The 24,053-nt window shown below is 44.2% G+C and overlaps 1 protein-coding gene across 2 annotated transcripts in view; it reads left to right on the top strand.

Annotated features, from left to right (window-relative positions):
- Window positions 1–4,251: 4,251 nt before the first annotated feature.
- The window catches only part of EGFLAM (EGF like, fibronectin type III and laminin G domains), a 184,717-nt gene continuing 164,915 nt past the window's right edge, over window positions 4,252–24,053 (top strand). Inside the window, exons 1-2 of one of the 2 annotated variants that reach the window (XM_032337564.1) lie at window positions 4,252–4,330; window positions 6,401–6,522. In XM_032337564.1, the coding sequence (XP_032193455.1) occupies window positions 4,281–4,330; window positions 6,401–6,522 (172 nt within the window). In that variant the 5' untranslated portion in view covers window positions 4,252–4,280. Of the gene's footprint in view, window positions 4,331–6,400; window positions 6,523–10,322; window positions 10,791–24,053 lie in introns of those variants that run through there. The other variant, XM_032337565.1, reaches the window with a different exon arrangement.

Raw genomic sequence — 24,053 nt, 5'->3', positions numbered from 1 at the left:
AATATTTCTGTTCTCTGTTATAGAACATGTGGTTTGGCTTCCTAAGAAAACCTGGATCAGGAAGATGGAGAACAATTTTAAGAATGATTTTTTTTTCCCTAAGTGTAATTTTTTTCCCAATAATTTAATATTTGCATTTAAAAAAAATTTAATGAAATATCAATTTGATATACATATATTCTACTTTTTTCACTGGCTTACACTTTCATTTCAATAATGTTTTATCTTTATCTTTGAATACATATAAAATGAAATGAAAGCTAATACTTTTGCTTAAGTATCTATTCTACTCTCAATCAAAACATTTGATTGGGAAAGTAGCAACTACTTTCCTAAAAGTTTTTTAAAAATCATGAAAAAGGGGAACCTGGGTGGCTCAGTGGATTAAGCTGCTGCCTTCGGCTCGGGTCATGATCTCAGAGTCCTGGGATCAAGCCCCGCATCAGGCTATCTGCTCAGCGGGGAGCCTGCTTCCCCCCTCTCTCTCTCTGCCTGACTCTCTGCCTACTTGTGATCTCTCTCTCTGTCAAATAAATAAAATAAAATAAAATAAAAATCATGAAAAAAATCCCAGTTATCCCCCAAATTAACCTTTTTCATAAATTCAGATTTCTTATAGAAGGGCACACTTGTAAATAGCCATCAGTTTGAACTGGTAATTTTGTTTATCTGTTTGACTTGTCATTGAAATGCTAACTAGTTAAAATTTGAAACTGTGCTATCAAACTCATGAGCTACAATTCTGTGGACTTTTTGGAATATAAGAGAGATGTTCCTTCTGTCACTGTATCTTCCACTTCTGTTCCTTTCTCCACTCTCAGTTTGTTTTCTTGACTTCTGGGTTTTTCTCTCTGTCCTAACTTCCTTCCATATAGTTCTGTACTGTTTGGGAAAGCCCAGGCATACCCCTGCATGGTGAGGACGTAAGGGGGCACATGTAAATTGCACTTATACTTTCTTATGCATTCAAAATAAAGTCTTTATATTGCTGTCACTGCTTTTCACTCCGTTCAAAGTTGAGAGCTTGAATAGCATGTTGTTGCTTTTTTTGCCAGTTAAACCCATGATTATGATAGAGCTTGGGAACAAAGGGTGATTAAAGCCATCCCCAGAGAGAGATGAAGTTCACTAGTTCACTGACTACAAGCAAGTCAACATCTCCACAACCACTTTGGTCTATTCTTTTGGCTCTGATACCAGAGCCATGGTAGCATTTCCCAGGATAAGTTGTTAGAGTCCAGAGATGACTGAAAAGGACGTGCCTGGGGCCACCATGCCCAAACATGGATGCAGGATTGTCCGAGCTGGGAAGGACCTTGAGTTCTATTCAGTTCAGCCCAGAAAACTAATGTCAGGGAAGCCATGTGACTCATCCAGGGACATGTAATGAGTAATAAAGAAGGAAATAGGGAACATGAAAAACATGCATACTGGATCAATTAAGAGGCATGAAAGCTGAAGGAAAATATGAATAGGCTAGGAATTTTCAAGAGCAGCTACAGCTACCTGGCATCCTACCAGTTATAGGTCTATCCTGTGTGTATCTTCATTTATTTTGATGGCTCAGCAATTATTCCTTCCTGGAAGGATCCTTATTGAAAATGTCACAATATTTTGGGAGACGTCTTTCACTGTCTCAAAATACAAACCTTGATTTTCCATTATTTCTAGTTCATACTGAAAGTATCTAGAGCTTCATCTTTGGCCCCGAGATTTCACTGCTATGCTAGCAATCATCTACTAGTACTTCTGGAATTTAACTCTGGAGAGCACTTAGCTTGTTTCTGTGATAAAAATGAGTTATGAGGGGCGCCTAGGTGGCTCAGTGGTTTTAAGCCTCTGCCTTCAGCTCGGGTCATGATCCCAGGGTCCTAGGATTGAGCCCCACATCGGGCTCTCTGCTCCGTGGGAAGCCTGCTTCCCCCTCTCTCTCTGCCTGCCTCTCTGCCTACTTGTGATCTTTGTCAAATAAATAAATAAATCTTTTTTTAAGAAGTGAGTTATGAAATAAAATAAAGCCAACATTCAGTGAGTGCCAAGTGCATGGTATGCACGGTACACTGGGGCATCCCATCTGATGGGCAAAGCCTTCCCAGTAGGTGTGACATCCCATTGCAGAGGGGAGGAACCTGAGGTTAACTTCTGCCTCGTACTTCAGTGTTGATCTTGCTTCATGTTGTCAGTTAACTTCATGTTGTCTTGAATCTAAGCCACCCCATCCTGCTTTTATGACCAGCCTTTGAAGCTGTCCTATTCCTCCTTTGTCCCACAGCATGGCCATCTTGACAAGCCACACAACTTCTTCTCTTGCTTAAACCTTTTCCTGTCAAACCACCTCCCCCCTCTCCACTAGTTCTCTGGGGCTGGAAACAAACCAAATGTCCCCCTCACCCACCTATTTTTCACCTCCTTGACACCTTCTGCTTGGTGACACGGATCAGACCGTACCTTCCAATCCGTACCTTCCAATCCTCCCGTCCCCTCCTCCTCCTCACTTCCTCTCTTAAGAAATGCACAAATAAAAATATAATCAAACTCAGATGGAGAGATTGGCCTTTTGCTTCTTTCCACAGGTTTTCTCTTGGCATCAAAAAATTTGCATTTATTTTCAGTGTCACTAACTAACCCAGAAACTGAGCCAGCATTCCTCTGCTTCCTACGCCCACCTCCCAGCCCTGGTCTTCCCTGCCGCTCCTTTCTCACACCTCCCCATTTCCTCTGTCTGGACACACTGCATGTGGCCTGCTTGGAAACTTTGAGTCTGCTTCCTACAGCCTTTTCTGAAGCAAGGGATTGCTTTTGTCCTGCCACCTCTGTGTGTATGTGCATGTGTGTGTCTATGTGTGTATGCATGTGTGTTAAATATTTTATTTTGTTTTGTGTTCTTTTTGTTTCTTTTCCTTTTTGGGGGGCAAAAGACTGTTGCTTTCCAACTTCAAAGTTTTTGTTTTTTGTTTTTTGTTTCTGGAGGACAAGCCTTTTACAAGACTCCTTTTTGGTTTTAAGTAGTGGCATCTGTCCATCTTGGGAAAAGTCAAGAGGCTTTTCAGTGGAAGCTGATAGCTGTGATCGCTAGGACAAGCTGAGACCTCATCTTACCCAGCACCCCTGGATGACAGAGAAGAAAAATCAGGTCTTAAAAGGTCTTTCGAGTCACCAAAGCCCTACTGACAATTGGTGACAGGGCCAGGCCTGGGACACAGGTGTCCTGACCTCCAGTCCACCGAGATGTTCTGGATGTTGTGTTGTTCCCGTATAAGCTCTGCATTTTGAAGTGGCATGCCAGTGCTCTGAAGAGATGCCTCCCAGTGTGCAGTGGGCCACTGGGAGCCACTGTGGGGCCCCTGGGTTTTGTCGTGTTGTGTGGGGAACCACAAACTTCAATGTGCTACAGGCTCTCCCTGCATTTCCAGAAAACGGTAATTTGTTTGTTTGTTTGTTTTCTTGCACGTGAAATCTGGCACACCAGACAGAACCCCATGATGTGTGAGATCTGCCTTCCCTGCCCTCCTCCCCTTTGGGAGGAGTGCCTGTCTCAAACTCTTCCCTCCCTCTCCCAAGATGGGTGAGACCTATATTTCTTCTCTTGTCTTCTCAGTCCCCTTCATTCAAGCTGTTGCTCCACCTGGACTGAGCCTATCTTCTTTAGAAGGCATTAATACTTCCTTTTTAACCCAGATAAGGAGATCTTTATAATTTGAAAATACAACCAGTAAATATATAACACATTGCTAATACCCCCTCCATCCGTGCTAGACCCCCGGATCCCCTTCCCACTGCTCTGTGAATACCCGTGCTCCATTCTGCAGCTTGCTTGGTCCACTTTGGCCATTTTAGCACATGAAGCTCTAAGTCCATCCCTTTTAGGTGGCTAAACACTGCTCCATTTTGTTCCCTATTGTGTTTTACCCATCTCTCCTCTAGTGAAAGGTTTGTTTATGGCTTCAAGAGTTGTGGTATTACCAGCAATCCATAACCCACATTCAGAACCTCACCCACCACCAATTTCCCTTTCCCAAGTCACTCTCAAACTCACACACTCTACCGATTGAGGACCCTGGAACTTATATCATAGGTGACTGCTCAATTAGCTAATAAATGAGTCCTTACCTTTTTGTTCACAGGCATAGTATTAATGAGTCCTTTCTCCTTTTCAGGGAGAATATGTCCATGTTAAGAGAACCACCTGGATAAATGTTCTTAAAGCATCTCTCTTACATCTCTCTCCAGCTTTTTGGAATAGAATGGATATAATCGTTAACAAGTTATACTCCTAACTCATGGGAGTATTTCAAATGGTAGAAATTTCAAGGAAACTGAGAGACCTTAGGTGAGATATTTTGGAACAAGTGGGCTTTGTTTATGCTCCAGAACATATAATGCAAGGTAGCTATCTACTCAGGTATACCTGGTGGGAAGTGTAGTCACAGTGTTAGCCCTGAATATCAGCTTGGCTGATGCTTGCAGAGGAAAAGATACCCTCCCAAAGCCATTCTCTGGAAGCCCTATCTCCCTGCAGAGATGCACCTGCCCACATCTAAATCAGGAGGGAGCATCCAGTCAAACAGACTTAAGGACTACCCTACACCATACACAAAAATCCATTGCAGATCTAACTATGGAAGGTAAGCAGTAACACTTTCAGAAGAAAACATGGACTAATATCTTCGTGACCTTGAGGTATATAAAGATTTCTTAAGCAGGACATTAAAAATGCTAGCCACTAATGAAAAAAATTGATCAATTGTACACTAAAACTAGGACTTTTGTCCATTCAAAATCATTATTAAGAGAGCTAAAAGACAAGCCAGAGAGGGAAAAATATTTTCAATATAAACATCCACCACCAACAACAAAATCCTATGACTTGTATCCAGACTATATACAGATCTTCTACAAATCAATAAGAAATAGGTTGAAAAAATCAATAGAAAAGTGGGCAAAATACATGGATAGACACTTCCAAACTAGGATTCCTTCCTTCCTTCCTTCCTTCCTTCCTGCCTGCCTGCCTGCCTTCCTTGTAGGCTCCATGTCCAGTGTGGAGTTCAGTGTGGGACTTGAACTCATGACTCTGAGATCGAGACCTGAACAAAGATCAAGAGTCAGACACAAATTTAAACACAAATTTAAACTGCAATGTGATATTATTACACACTCACCAAAATGACTAAAATGAAAAAGACACCAAAACACCACGTGCTGGTGAGATGGTGGAATGACTGGAACTCTCATGTACTGCCTGGGGGAGTGTAAACTCGTATAGCCACCTTGACAAATTGCTTGACAGTATCTTCCAAACCCAAACCTGGCCTTACCATATAACCTGGGAATTATGCATAATGGAAATGCGTACTTAGGTTTACCAAAGACAAGTACAAGAACAACTACAGAAATATTTTTGGTTGTAACTCCAAACCAGAAAACAAACCAAGTGTTCATGAGCAGCAGTGTGTAAGCAAATTGCAAATATGCATATAATGGGGCACTACATGCCAATGAAAAAGAAAAACCACACAACTTGGATGAAAATCTCAAACATAATGTTGGGTAAAAGGGGCTGGCTATAAATTAGTACGTCATTGGATTAAATTACTGGAATCCATTTATATAAAGTTGAAAAACAGGCAAAACTAATCTAGGTCTTAGAAGTTAGGAAAACGGTTTCCTATTTCATTGTGGGGTAGGTTATAACTAGTAGGGGGATTATAAAAGCTTTCAGGGTCAGGAATTGCTCTAGTTCATGATCTGGGGACTTATTCCATGGGTGTGTTCACTTTATGATGATCCATTGGATTATTTGTGTAGGTAGGATCTATGCATTTTTATACTTTGTTGAAAAGTTTACATTAAAATAAAAGCCTGGAGAATCAGGTTGCCTACCTTAACCATAATTCACCAGCCATTTTTAATTTATGTTTCTAAGAAAGTATGCAGAAGGAAGGACAGATTGGTGACTACCAGGTAATTTACTCTTGCTAACTCCAGTTGTGTCCCTGGTAGAACCCTGTTCTGTATAGAAGTATGATTTAAACATTCATGAGATCGATGGCTATATATTATAGTATATTGAGACATAGGTTATCATTTGTAATACAGGCTCTTTCTCTCTTGACATACCAACAGCATGCTGTTAACACTCTTACCTAGTGCCTCTTTTGTCCTGCTTTGTGGAAAAGTAGGCTGTGCAATTCTCTTCTCTGAACTGTCTTTTTGAGTGCAGAAGACATTATTTTCTTTCCTGTAGTCTTTCTGTTCTCAGGACAGAGCCTTACACAGAGTGGGATCAAACCTCGATTAAAGCTTGTTTCATAGTGGGGTGAAGAATGCTTACATTGTCCACTGATCTCTTTTTCATTATTGTCATTCAGTAATTGTCATTTTTATTTGTGTATTTAAGTGGGAGGTCTGAACTCTTCTCATCCTTCTTCTGGAACTTGGGCATCTTGAGAGGAAACCCAAGGAAGGATCCTGGAAGTGCTGGAAGGATTCTCGTTCTTGAGCTGGGGGCTAGTTATGCAGGTAAGCCGACTTGGCTATAATTAATCATTGGTATGCTTGTTATTGGTGTACCTTTCTTTGTATGTTGAATGATGACAGAAACATGTAACATACATGGAAATAATATCTGGTTCTAGTTTGATCAGCTACTGAGCTGATGAGATTTTGTGGAATTAGTCATGCTTCTATATTGCTTGAGGAAATGTAAATTTGTACCCTCTCCTAGGCCAAAATTGGCCAAATCATCAAAAAGAAAAAGGCACTTACCCTTCTGTGAGCGATGGCTAGTCTAGAAAAGTAACCTGCAGTCTATTATAACAGGTACAAACTGTTATTCAAGGTCATGCCCTGCCAGAGTGTCTATAATGATACAATAGGAAACAACAAAGAACAAATAAATTGTATATCACACAAAGGAATATTATTCAGCAGTCAGTGAAGGGGAGGCAGATCTCTACTTGCTGATTTGGGCAGATTTTCAGATTAAAAAGCATGTACAAGATGCTCCTGTTTGTGTTAAGTATATGTGTATGTGTTTGCTTGTATGTTCATACATAGAATATCTCTGGAAGGATATACAAGAAACTGATAATAGCGGTTGCTTCTGGGAGGGGTAGGGTGACACTTATGTGTCCCTATACCCTCTGCCTGGTGCACACTTCAAATTTTATATGTACGTATAACCTCTCTAAAGAAAAAAAATTAAACCTAAGGGTAATTCTTGGCTGCTGGTTCTTCCCCACTCTCATGGAGTGACTTCTTCAACATTCTGTCATTGTAACTCCGCCTTTACTTTCATCTAAATACCCTCCAAATCCATTCCACGAGGCAAAGGTCAGACTCTCTTCCCATGATATTGAACAAAGCAGGCAGATCACCCTTCTACCGGTGACCTTATTAATTGAGTTTAGACCTTCTGTGAATTTGGACAGATTTTTAAAAATGAAACATTCAAAGCCGTTTTGCCCTCTCTAGCTCCCCTCCTCCCAGAAGGCTAGAAGGAAGCAAAAAGCAAGTGTCCATTTATCTTTAGTCAGATTTGTAAGTGCAATAAACTGGTTGTCAGACTGGTAGGAGAGGGAAACTTGGGGGCTGTGATTTGACTCTCAACAGAAGGAAATAAGATCAGTATGCCCTAAGTATGCCCTAGATTTGTAGCAAGCAGATCTCGGGAAGCAAGGCCTTATCTCAGTGGCCTGAGGATCCAGAGTATTTGGAGGCACCCTGAAGTAAAATATAATGACACAATTGAAGGTAATCCTGCAAGGAAGAAATAAGAGGGGACTCTGAAGAAACCAAGCCGGCTTTCCAAATCACCTATGGCCATCGGCAAAAGATCAAAGGGAGGCCCAGGGCCAGGGCTGAAGAGGTAGTGTGGGCAGAAGTCAAAGGTATGCAAGAAGGATGATACTCAGGCTTGCAAAATTTGCAATGAACAGTTTGTTCAAGTTGTACAGAAGGCACGTTCAAAGCAGAACTGGCTTGGATTGGATGGTGCTTTTCATCAGATTATAAAGACAAAGCAGAACCTGGAAGTTACCGATGGGTCATCTAGTCCCTTCATTTTACGAGGATACACAGAGCCCAAGATTAAACACCAAGATCCCATGATTCCTGGTCCACTTGGACCACTTGGTCTACTTCTGTGTCTGGTTTCCCTCTGTCTCCTTAAAAGCTTGGACTCTGGAACCAGACCACCTGGATTTGGTCGAACTCTGTCTCTTGGGAGCTGCATAGTTTTTGAGAAAGTTACTTAACTTTTTCATGTTTTAGTTTCCTTATCTGTCAAATGGGAATAATACTAATAACAATATCTACCTGGTATGATTGCTTACTGGGATGCTAAAGCCCTTCAGAGAGGGTCTGGTCTACAGTAGATGTTAATATGAATGCTAGCCGGAATAGTGGTTATTATTGCTTTAGATTTTTACCTCAGGGAGAATTATTTTTAAGTGGAAAAAAGCAGAACCCACATGGAAGGTATCATCATGGTAACACTTGGTTGGTTCTGGGTACTACCTTAGGTCTGATACAAAAAGTCACTTTCTCATGGGGTGCCTGGGTGGCATATTTCAGTGGTGGACTCTTGGTTTTGGCTTAAGTCGTGGTTTCAGGGTCCTGAGTTTGAGCCCCCCCTCAGGCTCTGTGCTCTGCAGGGAGTCTGTTTGGGATGCTCCCTCCCTTTCCCTCTGCTCCTCCCCCTGCTCGTGCTCCCTCTCTCAAATAAACAAACCATTAAAAAAAAAAAATCACTGTCTCATAAAAAGAGCTATCCAACATCCTTCAGGCCCTGGTGAGGTAGGCACTCTCTGTCACAGGTGGAGGTTAAACCCAGGTGAACGACCTGCCAAGGATGCTGGCTGAAGGCAGATTTCTGGGCGTCTTGACAGTCCCAAGGGTCTATGATTCTGTGACATCTGAGACTAGGAGTCCTGAGAGCAGTCACATTGCGTGGTATCCAAACATGGCCTTGTTATCACCTTGGAAGTGAGGTCCACTGTCTGTTCAACTTTTTTACTCTAACTTCATGTAAAAAAACAAGGTCTGGCGTCACAGCTAAGACTTGTAAATCCTCGAGTTGGGAGTGGACTTGAATTTATTAATGGGCAGTTGCACACCTGGGGATGCCAGCAGGTAAGGGACATATTCTCAGGCTTTGCTAACAAACAAACAAGATTGGGCTCATTACAAAACTTCTAGCTAGGGCAAACTTCATTCCTAAAAGGAGGAGGAGAAATGGGGGGGGGGGGGTGCGGAGAGATTTTGGTCAACCTTGCTCCCTCCCGCTTTCCCAAGCCTAGGTTAACAATGAAGGGCCAGGACACCTTGCGGTGAGGTTCTCCCAGCCAGCAAGCGCTGGCTCCCTCTGCGGGGCACTTCCTAGGGCCTTTGATCTTTCCCCAGGAATTGGCCAAGCCTGTGTTTTCTTTCAGGTTTATGCTCTCTTGGTTTATTTATTGTATCTGCTTTCTCTTCTCGTTGACTTGAAGATCAGCACGCTAGTGTGTAACTGGACTCGAGTCCCGGGGTCTCCCTTCTCGCCGCGCCACCAGGAAACCCGACAAAAGGCGTGTTTTACTGAGTCTTAGGGCATAAATCCAGGAGAGAAAGGAGCTGACCCGGGAATCCAGGTCCCGGAATCAGTGGTCAGGACCTCACCCCGGCCCCCAACCCCAGCTCAGCTGGCGGGCGCAGGGGCCCAGGTCCCAGTCTGGTCTTTTCCGTCCGCCAGGGGGCTTGAGCTCGTGTCTTCTCCCCGACGCCAGGTTTAACCTGGACTTTCATCGCTTCCCCTGGAGGTTCTCAATTTGCCTTTCTCTGCAGGGAGGGGACCCCGCTCCCCCGCGTTGGGCCCTAATCTCCACCCCGCGTTTCCAACCGAGTGGCGGGGCCTCCGCTCTCCATCTGCGCGCCTTAAATCCCATTTATCTTCTTAGCGCCCTAGACTCGGCCAGTCCCGCCCCCTCTTCCTCTTATCCTCCCCCACTTGCAAACCGCAGACACCCTCCCTCCCCCACAGTGCGCTGGACAGACCCGAGCAACCTTAGGAGGTGTTGGGAAAAGTCCCCAAGCTGGGTGGTAGTGACCTACAGGGGCGCGGCTGGAGGAGGGGAAGAGGGTACCGCCGGCGGACGGGAAGCGGCGCCAGATTTCAGGGTCAGGACTGCAGAGGGTCCTGGACTCACTGTCCCCTAACTCCCGCCCTGCGACTGTCGTGGTTCAATTCGTCCCCTCCTAGCGCCCCAATCTAGGTCACTGGCAGGGAAGGGCTGAGCCGGGGGTCGTGGAAAGGTGATGGGCGGGCTGTCGGCCCCAGAGGTGGGCGAAGAGTAAATGGTCTCGGAGCCTGCCCCCTCACTTCCACTCGATTGTAATTCCATCCCCGGGCGGGTCGAGCTTCCCTCCCTCCCACCGCCAGCCGGTCCCTCCCCGTCGGCTTCCTTCGCCGCCCCCGCCCCCCCGCCTCGGAAAAGCCCAGCGGCTCCAAGAGGACTTCACTCCCGCACGCCGACCTCCCGGCGGCAGCCCTGCCTTCTCCGACTCCTCCGGGGTTGCTGGACCAGCTCCCTCAGCCCTCCACCTCCTCACCCCGGCTGGGATCCGCGGGGGCCGGCTCCCCCACGTCCCCCAGGAGACGCCCTTTCCTGGTGCGTCCGGGACTTGGTGAAACTTTGCAGGCGCCCGCGGTGAAATGGATTTAATCCTAGGCTTCTTGCTCCAGCTCTTGCTTCTGGCTTCCAGCCTCGGACCCAGTGCAGTGTCGCTCAGAACAGCTCTCCGAAAACCAGGTAAAGCGCTCGGAGCGCCGGGGGGCACCACGCCCGGAGCGCCCGGGTAGCGGTCCCTGCCTGGACGCAGAGCGGGCAACGCACCGCCCCTCTACCCCACAGACCCGCGGCCAGTTACCTGGGTTCATCTCTGCCCAGAGGTGGGGAAAGACGCGACCTCGCCCTCAGCCCCGCTCCACCCCGCCCCCCGCAACACCCCCCCACCCCGCCGCCCCAGCTCAGGCGGTTCCAGGGATGTTTGTTTGTTAAAAGAATAATCTATTTTCCAGACACAGTAGAGGTGGAGGGCTGTGTGTTTGAGCACAGAGCTGAGAGCAGGGACAGCAATCATGCTGTCTCAATTACAGAGGATTGCAACTGTGCAAGAGAAGTCAAACAGCTCCTCCTGTGTCTCTAAACATCTTTATTGAATTCATATTGTCCAGAGCCCAGCCATTTCCTGTTAAGTGTCTGAAGATTTGCCTGGAGTTCCCTGTGCCCATCTCTGGTCCTGCCCTGGCAGTGTGTAGGAAGTGGCCTCTGCTTTTAAGGATGGTTTCTGCTCTGGGGCCGTTTTCTTAAAAAGAAGTGCCTGGTGGGTTAATTTTAGAGTTTTGAACTCCTGTCTGTCTTTGCGAGGGCAGTTAGAAGGTGTACGGTGTTGTAGGCTATTACAAAGAATTAACCTGCATTTCCTCTAGTTACACTGGTAAAAGTTCTTGGTGTATTTTTGTCTGCTTTGAGTTGGTCTGTGTTGTGAGAGTATTCAGGTTACAGCGTTCTAAACAATAAAGTTCTAAACGTTGTTGCCTGAATAACGATTTTTATTCTACTTTGCTGAGGCTGTATTTTGAATGCTGAAAAATCTGTGTTTTTCTGGGATTTTGTTTTTTGTTTTTTGGTTTTTGGCTTTTAGTTTACTTTGTAAGCGAGGTTGTCTTATGGGATTAATTACATCTTATGAACAATGGAAAGCAATATAACTTTATTTGAATGCAGTCTGCAAAACTCTGCAGAAAGTGCAGTTTATCTTCACAAATAATGATTCTATAAGAAAGAGACAAACCAGGGAAATTTATCAGAGGGTGAAGAAAATAATGTTGGCAGGTTCCCATATGGCTGCTTAAATATTTTCACTGCTCAAGGATTTCTTCATTTGGAAATACGACTTGTTGCCTTTCAGCTTTGGGGGACTCCTTACTCTTCAAGCTGTGTCTATCGCTACCTGCCTTGAAATTTAGTCATTATCATAATCTGCAACACACTTAAATTACCAGCTATTCTAGAGCCACTGTTCAATTCATTTTGGAGATGATAGCAGCAGTCCAAGGCGATATTCTATTAAATTGTTTCTCACATGCACGCATACACACATCTTCAAGGATTTCAGTGAAGGGCTTCTTTCTAACTTTTCTCCTTAAGATAAGCACATCATGATCATTGTATTCTGAGGGGTTATTCCCGTAAAACCACCTAGTCACAGTTTTTGAGCGATGCCTAGTTATATCTATCTATCTATAGTTCTTAGGCTTAAGCAGTGTATGTAATATTCTTTTAAGGATAGATTTCAAGCCATTTAAGCAGAATTTTTTAAAAAGCATTTCACAAAAGCCTAGTGTATATAGAACTGCTCATATGGTTCACCCTATTTCCTTTTTTATTTTTTTATTTTTTATTTTTTTAATTTTTATTATTTTATTTTATTTTTTATTTTTTATTTTTATTTTATTTTATTTTTTTAAGCTACTCTCCTAAAAATGTTTTCTACCTGGTTCATCCAGGCTCTCATTCTGATACTCATGCTATGCATATGCATCTTGGCCTCTTCGGTTTTATTTGAAGCTTGAATAGGGTTTTGATAGTAGAAACTCTATCTTTTTAAATATGTTGGCATATTAAATACACCAAATTTGAGGTAGAAGGGGTGTTTGGACTAGGTTCAGCCTAGAAGAGCTTTTCATTATTTTATAATTTTCTCCAGACACTGGCTTTCAGGTTGGAAAGCTGCTCAGATTAAAATGACAGCTACTTTATAAACTTCAGGGGAAAATTTCCTCCTGGGCTCATTTACATCCCTTGGAAAGACTAGTTTTTGATCCGGAAAATTGGTCCAGATTAAAACCTGAAAGTGCCCTGCTTGGCTCTGATGTGAACAGCAACCAGCTAATTTATAATCTTCCCCAGACACCACAAAATCCTGCTAGGATCCATATAGGAATTTCTATGTACTCTGTTTCCTCAACAGAAATTGGTCTGTGAATATTACTTTGAAGGGAGCCCGGCCACCATGTAGGCATGCTGAATAGTCCTGTTTTCTTTGGATGACCCTGTCTCCTAATGCTCCTGAAAGACGGGGAATTCTTGGATTCAAAATCAACCCGAAAATTCTCCATCCCCACCTAGCTCTGGTGGGAAAAAAGCAAGTAGCAGCTTCAATGATGAGTTCAGTCTGAGTCCAACAGAGGCAACCTTTCCCTCCGCCCCAAGATAGCTCATCTTCTGCCATTGGGCATTAATAAAGAAACCTCTGCATTTGCCGAGACTAACAAGAAATGACAGCTCTTAACTTAAGTCAAATGAAATAATAATAATGAACTCTAATTAAGTGCTTTCTATACTGCTCTAACAACTTGGCACGTACTGATACTTGATCAACCCAGCTGCTCTGTGAGATGGGCACTGTTATTACCTCTGTTGAACTGAAGATGAAGTTGTGGCTCAGAGAGATTAAAGATCTCCTCCAAGGTCACACAACTAGTAATGGTGGAATGGAATTCGGGCTGTGCTAGTCGGGACCAGGAAGGGAGTCCTTAGCGGTCCTGGTAGCGGAGGTCTGCAGACTGGTCCTGGAGGGCGTCTCCCTCCTGGCTAAACAGGGGAGCTCCCATGGGACAGAGCCAGGTGGAGCGTGTTATCCCTGCTGCTGTGGGTGTGGGGCCTCCTACGTGCTGTTAAACATTTGTACATGGGCTCATGCCCAGGCCTTCCAGGGTAACAGTGTGAATGATATGGACATGCAGTTCTGGAAGCCTTTGTCCACTGACCTCAGCTGCAAGAATCAGGGGGTATAACCACGTCACCACATCGATGAACCACTTCCTTTCTCTTATTCAACTCCTGGTGCTAAATCTTGTGAGGGCCAAGGATCTATCCAAGGACCTGGAGGTAGAAAAAGGGGCTTCTGACCCTAGGTAGGGTAGAGGACACCATCATCTCCCTGGCATGGAAACTTCGCATAACCTTCACTCCTTTTCAGATCACAGATTAGAATCAGAGACCTGGAAGGAAGCGAAAAGGCTTCATTTGTCAACTGGGCTAAGGGTGATTAAGGGACTTGTCCACCTTAACACCAGAAGCTGAACTGGAACTAGTACCCAGGCCCTCCTGAGTGGGTACTTCTTCCTTATCCAGAGTGTCCCCAGGAAGCACAGGGAGGACTGGTGTTTCTGATGCAGAGCAGGAAGATGGGAAAGGGAAATCCAGACACACAGCTAGCCACACACCTCTCCCACAGGCAGATTGGTAACTCATGGTGTTAATTCCCTCTCTGGCCCAGAGAGAGGGGCTGGTGGACTGGGGCACAAGGGCCCCGCCTTTCCTCTTGTCTTTGCAGTTTGCCTGAGGCCCCAGGAGCAGTGAGACAAGGCCAGGGCTGAGAATTGAAGGTCTTCCTTAGAAGACCGTCTTTAGGGAGATGCACAGCTCTTATCGTTTCCTTCCCACTCCCTCAGCATTTCCTTACCTGTAAAATTGGACGACAGGGAAGATCCAGAGAAACCCAGAAAGAAAAAACAAGAGTCTCGAAGAGCAGAGTTAGCTGGTGGGCAATGTATCTTGCCCGCTGTTGAGGGTGAATCCAGGAGCCTCTAGGTGGTTTCTGCTGCTGCTCGAGTGAGGCTTATTGGCTCCTGAGTCAGAGGCCTCCCTGTTCTGTTTCCTGCACGCCAGCCTGAACAACCACTGGTCACGAGGGCCTGCTTATGTCCTCACTTAAAGCTCTCATGCAAGTCCCCTTCCCAAAGCACGCATTTGGTGGGGGACTGGGGGGTAGGGGGGTGGTGCTCATCTCTTCTGTATGTCCCTCCTTCTCCCTTTCCAAACCAAAGTCCTTTTCTACAATGCGATCCAGATTGTCTTGCTTCTTGGGGAATGCTGGAGCTCATAAAGGCCACACATATTTCCGCCCTTGAAGGCCATATATCTCCCCAGCACCTAACTACAGACATCCATGCAGTCCAAGCAACGTAGCGGAAATATGTCCTCCACTCCTCCATGTTGCCAGCCCTCCTACCCTCCTGTTTGTTTCCACACCACATCTAATCCCTATAAGAAACACCCCTCCCCTCTCTCTCTCTCCCCTTGGATTCCCTGTGAGGTAAAGGGACAAAGAGGTCAAGGTCAAGAGTAAATGTCATAACGCGAGGCAGTACTGGTTTCTCGGAATTCTCTCATGGAAGAGTGACTTGGCCAGAAAGGAACTGAGTGGTGTTTTTGGTTTTTGCTTCGTGTTTCTTACCCTGAGCCCAGGGCTTTAATAACCTTGCAATTCTTTTGGGAGTAGTTGGCCATCTGTCTAGCTCAGAAGTGGTCCAGTGCCGCAGAGCTGGGTTTCCGGAAGACAGGGCCTCAGGCGTTGGAGGCTGCCGGGGGAGCTTCCACAGAGTGGCCCCGGGGATAGCCTGTGTCTCCCACCTCACCTGTTCGGCCCTCAGGACTGGTTGCTCCCCATTGACTTGAGGGATGATGGGATGTTATGATTGCAACAGAAAATCTTTTGAGCTGGTCAGGATCCCTGCCACTGACTTTGGCCACAGCCTGTCAAGTGGCAGATATTAGAAGTGTACCTGCTGGTTCAGGGATCGAAGAAGGGAAAAGGTAAAGAGGTACGACAGAGCCTAAAGGGCCGTTTGTAGCGGAAACCCCCAAACCTGTCCTTGAGTCCACTCCCATTTTGAAGAAAGATGCCATTGTGTGGCTTCAGCCTCCTTAGATGAGCTGGAACATGTTTACCTCTTACTCCCAGGAATCGAATCTCATGGGCTTGGGGGTGGGGAGGCAGGGGCAGGGGCACAGGTGAAAGCAGAGGACGAACCTTTCAGAGCTGGCTCAGAGCAGGTCTAGCCTCAGCCGATCTCAGGCCTCTGACCCAGGCAAGTAGTTCCTGAACTTGCACATGGATGAGAATTCTGTGTGTGTGTGTGTGTGTATATATCATATTATTATATTTATGTATATTATATATATTATTAGCCCCAGGGGTATAGGTCTGTGAGTTGCCAGGTTTACACACTTCACAGCACTCACCAATAGCCCATACATTCCCCAGGGTCCATAACCCCACCACCCTCTCCCTACCCGCCTCCCCCCTGCAACACTCAATTTGTTTTGTGAGATTAAGAGTCTCTTATGGTTTGTCTCCCTCCTGATCCCATTTTGTTTCATTTTTTCCTTCCCTACCCCTCATGTTGCCTCTCAACTTCCTCATATCAGAGAGGTCATATGATAATTGTCTTTCTCTGACTGACTTATTTCGCTCAGCACAATACCCTCTAGTTCCATCCATGTCATCGCAAATGGCAAGATTTCATTTCTTTTGATGGCTGCATAGTATTCCATTGTATATATATACACCACATCTTCTTTATCCATTTGTGAACGAGAATTCTTGGCGTGCATCTCAAGTGCCTGCCTTTTTAACAAGAATGTCTTGTGACTTGATGAGATGGTTTGCAGTCCGCACACTGAGACCTGACAAAGCAGAGTTTAGGCTCCTGTCAGCCTCCCTTGCCTCCTGACCTTCTCCCCAGACACTCCCCAGACACACGCATGGTCTCCTTTCCTTCCTTTGTCCACACCATGTGGGATTTGCAGTGACAACTCATTGCTCGGGGTCTGTGTTGTAACCTTAAACTCCACAGGTCTTCTGAAGGTTGGATTTGGGGCTGTGGTTTTTGGAAGGCAGCTGAACGACATCTCCTCTGAGCGAATGTTTCTCTTCGCTGCGCCTGCCCCCCGCTGTCCGCAACCTGTTCATTGAGAAATGGCCATACAAAGGAGGGAAAGGCTGCCATAGCACTAACAAGCAGCCCCTTGCAACTGTGTGTAACCCGTCCCCCCCACCCCTGCCCTCATTTCCCTCAGACCCACTCCACCCACCCGCCACCACTGCACCTGTGCTTTCAGCCTCCAAGTCTGGTTTCTTCTTGGGTAGGAGCACAGACTTTAATATTTGACAGTTTTGGTTCAAGTCCTGACACTGTTATTTACTAGTGACTTGATGGTGGAAGGCAAGTTGTGTTAGTTCTGTGGTCTCCGTACCCTCATCTTTAAAATTGGAAAGATCCTGTCACTTAAGATTGCTAGAAGGGTTAGGTTGGGCAAGACATGTACTGAGGCATTTAAAAGGCACAGGAGCCTGAGACTGGAAGGCAGTGTTTAAAGGACTCGGATTGTTTAATCCGGGCAGAGGAAAGCAACTGAGTCAATACATGTGACTGAAAGACTATGTTCCGGGCATGACAAGAAACACAGGCACTTAGGATTTCATGTTCCTTTTCCATACATATGAATGTTATGATTGATTGCATGTGATTTAGTTTGTACTGAGTCCTAAAATTTTTCCGATAAATTAATTGACAAATTAGAAAGACTCTCTGGTTGACCACATGCCTTAGTTTTTGGTTTGGAAAATATGGCCGCCAGGTTTGTGGTCTTGCCTGAGTGGATTCCTTGGAGAAACAGTAACCCCCAGGGTGGTGGGTGATGTTGACCTGGTAATTATCTCGGGGAGGTTTTGCAGGGTCTGGTGGTGAAAGGGGAGCAGCTGTTCCTGAAAGAGAATTAGCCAGACGGATGCATGACTGGGCGTCAGTGGAAATCTCCGTGAAGCTTGAGAGCTAAGAAAGGCTTGGGGTTTGATTGATCAGTAGATTGGAGTAATTCAAGAGCCACTCCCAGTGACATGGAATGTCAGAGGCCAGGCTCCACTGGCTCTTTCTTTCCTATGAATGATTCTCGGCCGTGAAACCCCCCATTTATCCCAGATATCCCCACCAGTTTATTTTCAAAGGAAATAAAACCTATTTCCTATTTCAAAGGAAATAAAACGGAGCAGTGCTTTGAAAGAGCTGATGTACTCCACAAAGTTAGGATACGATCGATCATTCAACAATAATCATAGTAATTACTATTATCGTAACCAACCACACCGACCAAGAATATTCATCCTGAAGCTTTCATCTCATTTCCAGTCCCTTCCTCCTCACTCCCCTAAAGACACTTGGAGATTCTTTCTTCATCTGACTCTGCAAATCCTAAGCAATTTAAATCTTAACACTTGTGTTTGCTGACAGGGCACCCAGGATCTGGAATCAGATTTAATGTAATGTTAATGCTATTTATTTTTCTTGGTGTAATAAGTTTATATTAGCCAGTTAATGGTTTACATTGTGCAAAAGGAGTTGTATCAGCAGGCACTTTTCTCTAACATCTGGGCAATTGGAAACATAATACTTAAATACAACCTGAGTTTAGAGCCTTCCTTGGACAGATGGCTAATTTTATCGATCTAATTTTACACTTAGGAATAGGTCCCATGATCCTTTGCTCGTAATTCTTAGAGTGAGCAGAGAAATAAATAAAATGGATGATGGCTGTGAATTAGATGCCTGTTATATTGCTTGTAATTTATTTTTAAAATACTTCAGTATAAACAGTCACTGTGTGAATTACTTTAATCTGTACCCTTAGGGGTACTTAATTAACTCTCAAAGTAATCCGGCATAGAAGGTACCATTCTGGCATAAGAGTTTACATCTATTTTAATCTCTCAGTGACTGTGCCATGTCAGTGGTCAAATATTTCAAGCTTTATCTCTGAGCTAGCCAGAAATCCATGCTCCAGGGCTAGTTACCGCTTGACCTTTACTATGGAGTCTACTCTCAGAGGTGGCTTGGAAAATACATGAAAATAACTGTTAGCATAAATCCAGGCCAAATGGTTTGTTAATTAGCATAAATGATGTTAGAAAAATGTTTTCATTGGTGAAACATATGAATAGCTAGAAAGAGTATATAGTCTTTGTGTTTTTGCATAGACGGAGAATAAGCACCAGTAAACTCAAGAGTCAAGCTGCTCTGCAGTTAGGCTAAAGCCCCATTCAGTCATGTATTCCACTCACTTAATAGTGGACTCATTTGCCTGCTCCCCCTAACTGATTTGCTGATTGTGCCACTAGGATATTGATGTATCTGCCTCAGCAAGGTGCTTGCTGCTGTAACAAACAACTCCAAATCTCAGTGACTTAACACAAAATGTATTTTTCACTTACTCTAAGTCCGAAGTGAGTGTTTCTTGTTGGGCAGCTCTCCTGGCTTGCTCTCCTTTAAGCGATGACTTGAAAACCTGAGTCATGAGGTCTTTGTAACCTCTATCTTGTAATATCATCATCTTTGAAGTGAGCTTCCAAGGTGTCACTGAAGGTAAAGAGAAAGAAAGCTTGTGTGACAGATTTTTATGTGCCAGGCTGTAATATGGTCCCACGGGCCCAACCTAACTGTAAGGAGGCTGGGAAATGTAGTTTGGCCATGTACCCAGGAAGAAAGTGACCAGAAGTGGTGGGTAGTTTCTCATGGAGTGCTTTGGAGTCCTAAACCGACAGACAGGGGATGTTAAAAAGAGTAAGTTTATGAGAATTTTTGTGACTTCTTACCAAGATATATTTGTGTATGTGGCAGAATTTGGCCTAGAATTTGCATTCATTTTAGTGTACAACCTGGTTGAAAGGCAGGTAGTTGCCATTTATCTTTATATGTTTGAAGCAATCGTAATTTAACAAAAGATTTAACAACTAAGCAAATTGACCAGATTGGTTTGCAATAGGATGCAAAAATATTTATATATTTACATGAATATATGCTATTTGTTGCTACTTATTTGCTCCATTTTATACAAGGTAAAATTAATCCCTCTTAAAAAGTAAAGGAACTATCTAGTTGATTAAATAGAGTGAATTCCTAAGGCACATCAACTGGAACTCCAATTATTTTCTCTATAGTTTTCTGGAAGCTCCTTCTATTTGTGTCCCATAACAAAAAGGACTATTCATGGTAGGATAATTTATTCAGTGAGGTATGCATCTTAAAATATAAAAATCAGTTTTTAGATACCACAGCCTGCTTTGTTGTGGCTAAAGACAGTGTGGACTGATCCCAACAAAAATAAATTGATACCTTGGGTTGAACCACCACACATCTCAAAGCACTTTCATAGAAATGATCTCATTTGATCGTGGAACCCTTGCCCTACTGGGAAGTCAAGAGCAGATGACTTAGCAAGGAGGAAGGAGGTAGAGCCAGGACATGAACCTGGGTTGTCCAGTCCCTAGCCCTTGTTGCTTCGCATCAGCCCAGGGATGTTCCTACAGCTAATGGATAAGAGCGTGATCACTGCAGCATGCTCGAGTCTAGCTCTGTAGTCAGAAGGAAACTCACCGATGAAATCTGCCACTCTCACAGAGGCTCCATGCATGTCATAGGACACAATGTACAAAGAACTGGTACTGCCTTCAGTCATTCTCCTGGCTGGTGGGCCTGCAAAATACATGATAACTGAGGGGCTGTTCGCAATTGAGAAGCAGTCGTGCTAGCTGGAAGGTGCTCCAGAATCCCTCCAGATGTCTCCTATAGAAGACCCTTTTGGGTTTTAGGGACAATCTACAGGACTCAGCAGGGCCTTGAAATTTTCCATTCCTCCCCTGTTTAGCCATTTTCTTTAGTGGCAAATGATGTTTTCTAGACCTTCGTCATGCCATATTTCAAGGTTTGTCTTTCTAGTCTCAAGGCTTTCTGTTGGTTTCTTAAACATCTCTTCGATATTCTAGGAGTTCCTAATTAGTGTAGTTAAACAAGTATGACATTCATTTGGAAAAAAAAAAGCATTCTGCTGATAGTTATTTTAAAGTAATTGATGGGCTTTGGTCACAACCTACACACATAACACACATCCTTTCAACTTAGAGGAATTGTAGCAAGAATCCAATAAACAGACCTGGGTTTGAACCCTAGTTTTAAAACTTATGGATGCCTGACCCCAGATAAAGTACTTAATCTCTTTATGCCTTAGATTTCCATCTGAAATTTAAGACTCATAATACCAACCACAAAGGTTTTGTGTGATAAATAAATGAGATACTATGATTTCCAGAAAAGTACCTAGGAAACCCCTTTAACGTTTGGTAATAATTGCCCTCCAAAGTTAGTATGTATTAATTAGATTCATTATGGTTTACAGAGTTTATATAGTGGTAGAGGTGGTCGCTTTTTCATACTCGATGTAACCTCAAATATTGACAACTCTGACACAAATGTATAATTGAGTTTTGGCTCCCGTGAAAATGGATTTGAAAATAATTTCATTTCCTTAATTTTATATTATAGATTTTTGGAGTTTATATTGTTAGATGATGACTTTTGGTATCTAGATCATAGGTCATAAAGTTCGTGTTATTGATGAAAGACCTGGAATCAGCCTTAGAATTTAATAAAGATAGCCAACATTCATTTGGGGCTTTGTGTAGAACCAAAGACTCACAATGATATATCAAGATCATATATAGCCACTGAGGTAGTTACAGATTTTCATGTATCAGCTGTATGGCTCCTTACCCAAACAGAGGTTATTTGCAGTTAGAATATAAAAAAATTTTCTTAGCTACCTTCTTTACTGTGGTATTAAGAGAGTAGATATAAAAGGTGCTATGCTACCTATTCTGATATGATATGGATAGCTATTCTATTCTATTTCTGTGATATCTACTCTGTCACCATTTTGAGTGAACCACACTCTCTGCCGGTATAATCTTCCTAAAATGCACTTCTAATCCTGTCACTCTTGTGTTTAATATTCTTTTCTGGCTCCTCCTGCCTCGCAAAGTAAACCTGAGCATCAGAGGTCTGTTGCAGTATGGCTCTACCTTACTTTTCCTGTCTTCTTTCCGAATACACAACCTGTATTCCAGCCACACTGGGTTATTTGCTATTCTGTAGACCACCTCTTCATTGTCCCAATACAAAGCTGTTGGCATGTTGATCTGCCCTTTGGAATAATCCTGGACTGCAATGACCCTTCAAAGCATGGCTCCATTGGCCCTGTTCTGTGAAGTCTTCACGTGCCCTCCCAGCCAGGAGCCATTTGTGATTTCTCCCATTCTCCTTTGCGTTACGTGATTGGTGTGCCTGACTCATGCCTTCGGTTAGATTTGTAACGTTGTCAAGGCAAGCACCATGCCGTCTTCACCTGTGGGTCCCCTCCGTTGCCCTGTGGAGTGTCTTGCGTGCACTTGGCCTTCCCCAGACAGCTGCGGAATGGAAAGTGATGGCCTTGTGGGCAAATACGTTTTAACATCATGTGTAATTGGATTCTGCTCCCAGCCCCTGAATTCATTTCTTTCCTCCAGCACCATGCAGGAAACGTGTCGCTTCCACGCGCCAACACTTGCTTCACCAGAGGAGATGTTTGAAAACCCACAGGGCAGTGTGATTTAGAGAAGGAAATCTCTCAGGACTCAATCTGCAGCTGTTTTGGACTTTAAATCCTACCTCCGTGCTGCCAATGGCTGTTGGAATTGTGGGTGTTCGAGGAGCATCTGATCGAGTCCATACTGTGAAATATGTCGTTTTTGCTACATGGGGGAACTGGTAGAGTTTGAAGTAACTTCCAGGACTGCCCCCAGGTCTGCGTTTTATCATGTCTTGAGAGGTGATGAAGCAAAGACAATAATACCCTTTACTCCTACATCAAAAGATAGCGGGGGAGGAGGCATTAACAGTCCAAAGTCCAATTCCCCTCCTTCTCGCATATGTCTTTGAAACCAAAGGGAAAGGAGGCTGTGTGGGGAATGGCATTGGCCGCATGATTGAAAAGGTCAGGTTGCAGTAGAAGGGATGAAGCCAGTCCCTCTCTCGTAATGAGATCTGACTGTGAGGTCCAGAGGAGAACAGTACTCAAGCTCTCCAGCGTTCCTCTTCAGTTTTACTGTGCTGACCCTGGCTGGCTTGCGAAGATCAATTCTCTAATCCCTGGAAAGTAAAGCAAGGGAAAGCTGGAGTGCTTGCAGAGGTTTCTCCGGGCTTTGTTTTGTAAGGACCAACATGTTTGATAAAAAGAATGCCCCTGGGCAGCCCAGCTGAAAGCAACCAGTTGATTGACCCATTCACCCATTGGCTTATACATGTCTATGTGTGTGTGCATAAAAACTGTATGCGTGTCGATGTACAGTAGAGCTGAGAATAAGCTGCAGTGTAATGGCAGTTAAAGTTGAACTAAGTAAATGATACGCTGCTGAAGTATTTAGGGACAAGTGTACTGATGTCTGAAATGTATATTGAAATACATAAAAAATACGATTTCCTGCCTGATGGTTGGGGAGAGGGGTAAATACATACGCAATACAGAGATGGTAAAGCAAGTAGTAAAAGGTCAGTGGTAGAAGCCATGTGGTGAGTATATACGTGTTCACTCTAAAACTCTCTCATTTTTTTGTATGTGTGAGTATTTTCATAATAAAAGGATGGAAATGGTGAACTGAGTATTAAGGAAAGAAATGAAATGACTACAAAGTTTTACGCATGAAGACTGAGGTCCCAACAAATTCAGGTCTGCACGCACAGACCTGTGGGTTTTTTACCTTTGTCCTGCTCCTCACCCCCCATTTACTCCCTTTACTTCTCTGCCCTCTCCCTTACCCCGTGGGGCCACCTTGTCCGATTGTCCGATCCCTGATCACAGCGACTGCTGTGCCCTTTGCTTCCCCTGGGTTCAGCCAATGGGCGGCACTGGAAAGAGACGGGTGGGTGGGGGGGAGAGAATCTGTGATCCCTCCTGCTTTGCTACTGTGTTCCTCTGAAACCTTGGCTCCTGCCCCTGCAAGGCTTCCAACTCTGGCTGTGGCTCCAGTGACTTAATGTGGTTTTCTCCACTGGCTGCTGCCCTGGGGGTAGTGGCTGCATCTCACTGGGGCTGATCTCTGGGTCGCTTTCAATATCTCTTATTCTCCCTTAAAGCAGCTCGCACCTCTCCAAGTAGTCTTTTAATTAAAATCTTTTTTAATTAAGTAAATTCTTTTTCCTGCTGGGATCCTAATTGATATCTTTGTGCTACTACCTTGTTATATATGCCCTATTTCTATAATTTTCTTCCTTAGGCGTAGCCATAAGGTTTTGATTTCTGTTTACCTTGCATTTAGAACTCTCTGAGGATCAGGTCTGATTTAGCTTAAGGATGCCT

Source organism: Mustela erminea, chromosome 3, assembly GCF_009829155.1.
Source record: "Mustela erminea isolate mMusErm1 chromosome 3, mMusErm1.Pri, whole genome shotgun sequence".
NCBI lineage: Eukaryota > Metazoa > Chordata > Mammalia > Carnivora > Mustelidae > Mustela > Mustela erminea.
This window is presented reverse-complemented; position numbering and strand designations above follow the sequence as displayed.